Source organism: Pezoporus wallicus, unplaced genomic scaffold (assembly GCF_028554395.1).
Source record: "Pezoporus wallicus isolate ANWC-B61680 ecotype Strahan unplaced genomic scaffold, APGP_CSIRO_Pwel_v1 contig_12569, whole genome shotgun sequence".
Taxonomy (NCBI): domain Eukaryota; kingdom Metazoa; phylum Chordata; class Aves; order Psittaciformes; family Psittacidae; genus Pezoporus; species Pezoporus wallicus.
This window is the reverse complement of record NW_026639010.1, coordinates 1-4,500: the sequence shown is the minus strand read 5'-3', so window position 1 is coordinate 4,500 and position 4,500 is coordinate 1. Positions and strand designations below refer to the sequence as shown.

The 4,500-nt window shown below is 58.8% G+C and overlaps 1 protein-coding gene across 1 annotated transcript; it reads right to left on the bottom strand.

Annotated features, from left to right (window-relative positions):
• Positions 1–651: 651 nt before the first annotated feature.
• Positions 652–4,347, bottom strand: FAM50A (family with sequence similarity 50 member A; the record flags this gene model as incomplete). Its single annotated transcript, XM_057413509.1, has 5 exons — positions 4,202–4,347; positions 1,973–2,057; positions 1,678–1,777; positions 829–983; positions 652–750 (listed from the first exon to the last, which is right to left on the bottom strand). Coding segments are annotated over exons 1-5 (550 nt in total), but the record flags the coding sequence as incomplete, so codon positions are not given.
• Positions 4,348–4,500: the final 153 nt, after the last annotated feature.

Here is a 4,500-nt window from a genome sequence, read left to right as displayed (position 1 = left end):
CCCAACCACCATAACCCCCCCATAACCCCGCTATAACCATAACCCCCTCAGCACCTCCAGAACCGCCCAACACCCCCATTAAATCCCCCATAAACCCCCACCCCAGCACCCCCATTACCTCCCCATAACCACCATACCCCCCCCGGCACCATTACCCCCCCATAACCATCATAAAGCCCCCAGCACCCCCATAAACCCCCCTATAACCACCATAACCCCCACCCCAGCACCCCCATTACTCCCCCATAACCCATCCAGGACCCCCAAACACCCCCATAACCCCCCCATATCCACCATAAACCCCCCAGCAGCCCCACAGCCCCCCCCAGCACCCCCATAACCCCCCATATCCACCATAAACCCCCCAGCAGCCCCACAGCCCCCCCCATACCCCCCCAGCACCCCCATAACCACCATAAACCCCCCAGCAACCCCACAGCCCCCCCCATAACCCCCCCAGCACCCCCACAACCCCCCCATATCCACCATAAACCCCCCAGCAGCCCCACAGCCCCCCCATAACCCCCCCAGCACCCCCATAATGCCCCCATATCCACCATAAACCCCCCAGCAGCCCCACAGCCCCCCCCATAACCCCCCCAGCACCCCCATAACCCCCCATATCCACCATAAACCCCCCAGCAGCCCCACAGCCCCCCCCCACCTCCCGGTCCCGATCCGGCAGGAAGCTCGTGTCCACATCCGGGTTCTTCCCCAGCTTCCTCCTCTTGGGGGGCTCCTCTGGAGCTACTGGGGGGAGGGGGGGGCAAGGTTTAAGTTACCATCGCCACCCCTCCCCCAGCCCAACCCCCCTCTCGAGGGCCTCACCCTCGGGCTCCTCCTCCTCGCCCCCCCCCCCCGCGGTGCCTTCCTCCTCCTCCTCCTCCTCCTCCTCGTCGGGCTCCTCCAGGCTGAAGCTGAGGCTGCAGATCTTGCGCTTGGCCTCCTGCTTGCGCTCGCGCTCGCGCTGCCGCTCCAGCTTCCTGCAATGGGGATGGGGATGGGGGGTTATGGGGGTGTCATCCCTGCCCCCCAACCTCACCGCTCCAGCTTCCTGCAATGGGGATGGGGATGGGGGGTTATGGGGGTGTCATCCCTGCCCCCCAACCTCACCGCTCCAGCTTCCTGCAATGGGGATGGGGATGGGGGGTTATGGGGGTGTCATCCCTGCCCCCCAACCTCACCGCTCCAGCTTCCTGCAATGGGGATGGGGATGGGGGTTATGGGGGTGTCATCCCTGCCCCCCAACCTCACCACTCCAGCTTCCTGCAATGGGGATGGGGATGGGGGGTTATGGGGGTGTCATCCCTGCCCCCCAACCTCACCGCTCCAGCTTCCTGCAATGGGGATGGGGATGGGGGGTTATGGGGGTGTCATCCCTGCCCCCCAACCTCACCGCTCCAGCTTCCTGCAATGGGGATGGGGATGGGGGTTATGGGGGTGTCATCCCTGCCCCCCAACCTCACCGCTCCAGCTTCCTGCAATGGGGATGGGGATGGGGGGTTATGGGGGTGTCATCCCTGCCCCCCAACCTCACCGCTCCAGCTTCCTGCGATGGGGATGGGGATGGGGGGTTATGGGGGTGTCATCCCTGCCCCCCAACCTCACCGCTCCAGCTTCCTGCAATGGGGATGGGGATGGGGGGGTTATGGGGCTGTCATCCCCACCCCCCCTCACCGCTGCAGCTCCCGGCTCTGCTCCCTCTTGGCCAATTGCTTCTCGCGCTCCTTGACCAGCGCCTCCTGCTTCGCCTTCATGTCATTGAGGGTCACCAGGCCTGGGGGGAACATGGGGGTCAGGGGGGGTCCAAAAGGGAGGAGGGACATATATGGGGTCAAGGGGGCGTCCAAGAGCAGGGGGGGACACATATGGGGGTCAGGGGAGGCTCTCAAGGGAGGGGTCCATTGTTGGGGGATATATGAGGGTCAAGGGGGGCTCTAAAGGGGGGTCCATTGGGGCCCCCCCCACTCACCCACGGTGCTGGACTTGAGCTCAGCCTCGACGGCGTCGTAGTGAGCCGAGAACTTCTTGTCGATGTTGGACTTCATGATGTTCTCCTGGGGGACATGGGGGTTACTAGGGTCCCTATGGGGCCTACTGGGGTTCCTAGGGGTCATTTTGGGGTCCCTATGGCTCATATTGGGGTCCTATGGGTCCTGTTGGGGCCATAAATGACATTTTGGGGGTCCCAGCGGTTATTTTGGGTCCATAAACGCCATTTTTGGGGTCCCAGCGGTTATTCTGGGTCCATAAACGCCATTTTGGGGGTCCCAGTGGTTATTTTGGGTCCATAAACGCCAGTTTTGGGGTCCCAGCGGTTATTCTGGGTCCATAAACGCCATTTTGGGGGTCCCAGTGGTTATTTTGGGTCCATAAACGCCATTTTTGGGGTCCCAGCGGTTATTTTGGGTCCATAAACGCCATTTTTGGGGTCCCAGCGGTTATTCTGGGTCCATAAACGCCATTTTGGGGGTCCCAGTGGTTATTTTGGGTCCATAAACGCCATTTTTGGGGTCCCAGCGGTTATTCTGGGTCCATAAACGCCATTTTGGGGGTCCCAGTGGTTATTTTGGGTCCATAAACGCCATTTTTGGGGTCCCAGCGGTTATTCTGGGTCCATAAACGCCATTTTGGGGGTCCCAGTGGTTATTCTGGGTCCATAAAAGCCATTTTTGGGGTCCCAGCGGTTATTCTGGGTCCATAAAAGCCATTTTTGGGGTCCCAGTGGTTATTTTGGGTCCATAAACGCCATTTTTGGGGTCCCAGCGGTTATTTTGGGTCCATAAACGCCATTTTTGGGGTCCCAGCGGTTATTTTGTGTCCATAAACGCCATTTTTGGGGTCCCAGCGGTTATTTTGGGTCCATAAAAGCCATTTTTGGGGTCCCAGCGGTTATTCTGGGTCCATAAAAGCCATGTTCGGGGTCCCAGCGGTTATTCTGGCTCCATAAAAGCCATGTTCGGGGTCCCAGCGGTTATTCTGGGTCCATAAACGCCATTTTTGGGGTCCCAGCGGTTATTCTGGGTCCATAAAAGCCATTTTTGGGGTCCCAGCGGTTATTTTGGGTCCATAAAAGCCATTTTTGGGGTCCCAGCGGTTATTCTGGGTCCATAAACGCCATTTTTGGGGTCCCAGCGGTTATTCTGGGTCCATAAAAGCCATTTTTGGGGTCCCAGCGGTTATTTTGGGTCCATAAAAGCCATTTTTGGGGTCCCAGCGGTTATTCTGGCTCCATAAAAGCCATGTTCGGGGTCCCAGCGGTTATTCTGGGTCCATAAACGCCATTTTTGGGGTCCCAGCGGTTATTCTGGGTCCATAAAAGCCATTTTTGGGGTCCCAGCGGTTATTTTGGGTCCATAAAAGCCATTTTTGGGGTCCCAGCGGTTATTCTGGCTCCATAAAAGCCATGTTCGGGGTCCCAGCGGTTATTCTGGGTCCATAAACGCCATTTTTGGCGTCCCAGTGGTTATTTTGGGTCCACAAACGCCATTTTTGGGGTCCCAGTGGTTATTTTGGGCCCATAAACGCCATTTTTGGGGTCCCAGTGGTTATTCTGGGTCCATAAACGCCATTTTTGGGGTCCCAGTGGTTATTTTGGGTCCATAAACGCCATTTTTGGGGTCCCAGCGGTTATTTGGGGTCCATAAACGCCATTTTTGGGGTCCCAGTGGTTATTCTGGGTCCATAAACGCCATTTTTTGGGGTCCCAGCGGTTATTTGGGGTCCATAAACGCCATTTTTGGGGTCCCAGTGGTTATTCTGGGTCCATAAACGCCATTTTTGGGGTCCCAGCGGTTATTCTGGGTCCATAAAAGCCATGTTCGGGGTCCCAGCGGTTATTCTGGGTCCATAAACGCCATTTTTGGGGTCCCAGCGGTTATTTGGGGTCCATAAAAGCCATTTTTGGGGTCCCAGCGGTTATTCTGGGTCCATAAACGCCATTTTTGGGGTCCCAGCGGTTATTTGGGGTCCATAAACGCCATTTTTGGGGTCCCAGTGGTTATTTTGGGTCCATAAACGCCATTTTTGGGGTCCCAGTGGTTATTCTGGGTCCATAAACGCCATTTTTGGGGTCCCAGCGGTTATTTGGGGTCCATAAACGCCATTTTTGGGGTCCCAGTGGTTATTCTGGGCCCATAAACGCCATTTCCGGGGTCCCTCCGGGGCTGCCCCCGCTCCGCCCGGCCCGGCCCGGCCGCACCTCCGCGATCCGCTGCCGCAGCTGCTCCATGTGCTCCCGCTGCCGCTCCCGCTTCTTCATGAGCTGCAGGGCCCGGCCCGCCTCGCTGGCGGCGCCCTTGTACTGGGCCATGGCGGACACCGGGCACCGGCACCGGGGGAGGCCGCGGGCGGAACCGGGCCCAGGCCCGGAGCGGCGGCTGCGAGCGGCCGCTACCACCGGAGGCACAGGCGGAAGTGAGAGGGAAACCGGAAGTGCGTCGGGGAGGGAGACGGAGCTCCGCCCCCCCAGCACGCTCCGCTCCCCAATTGGAGAACGCC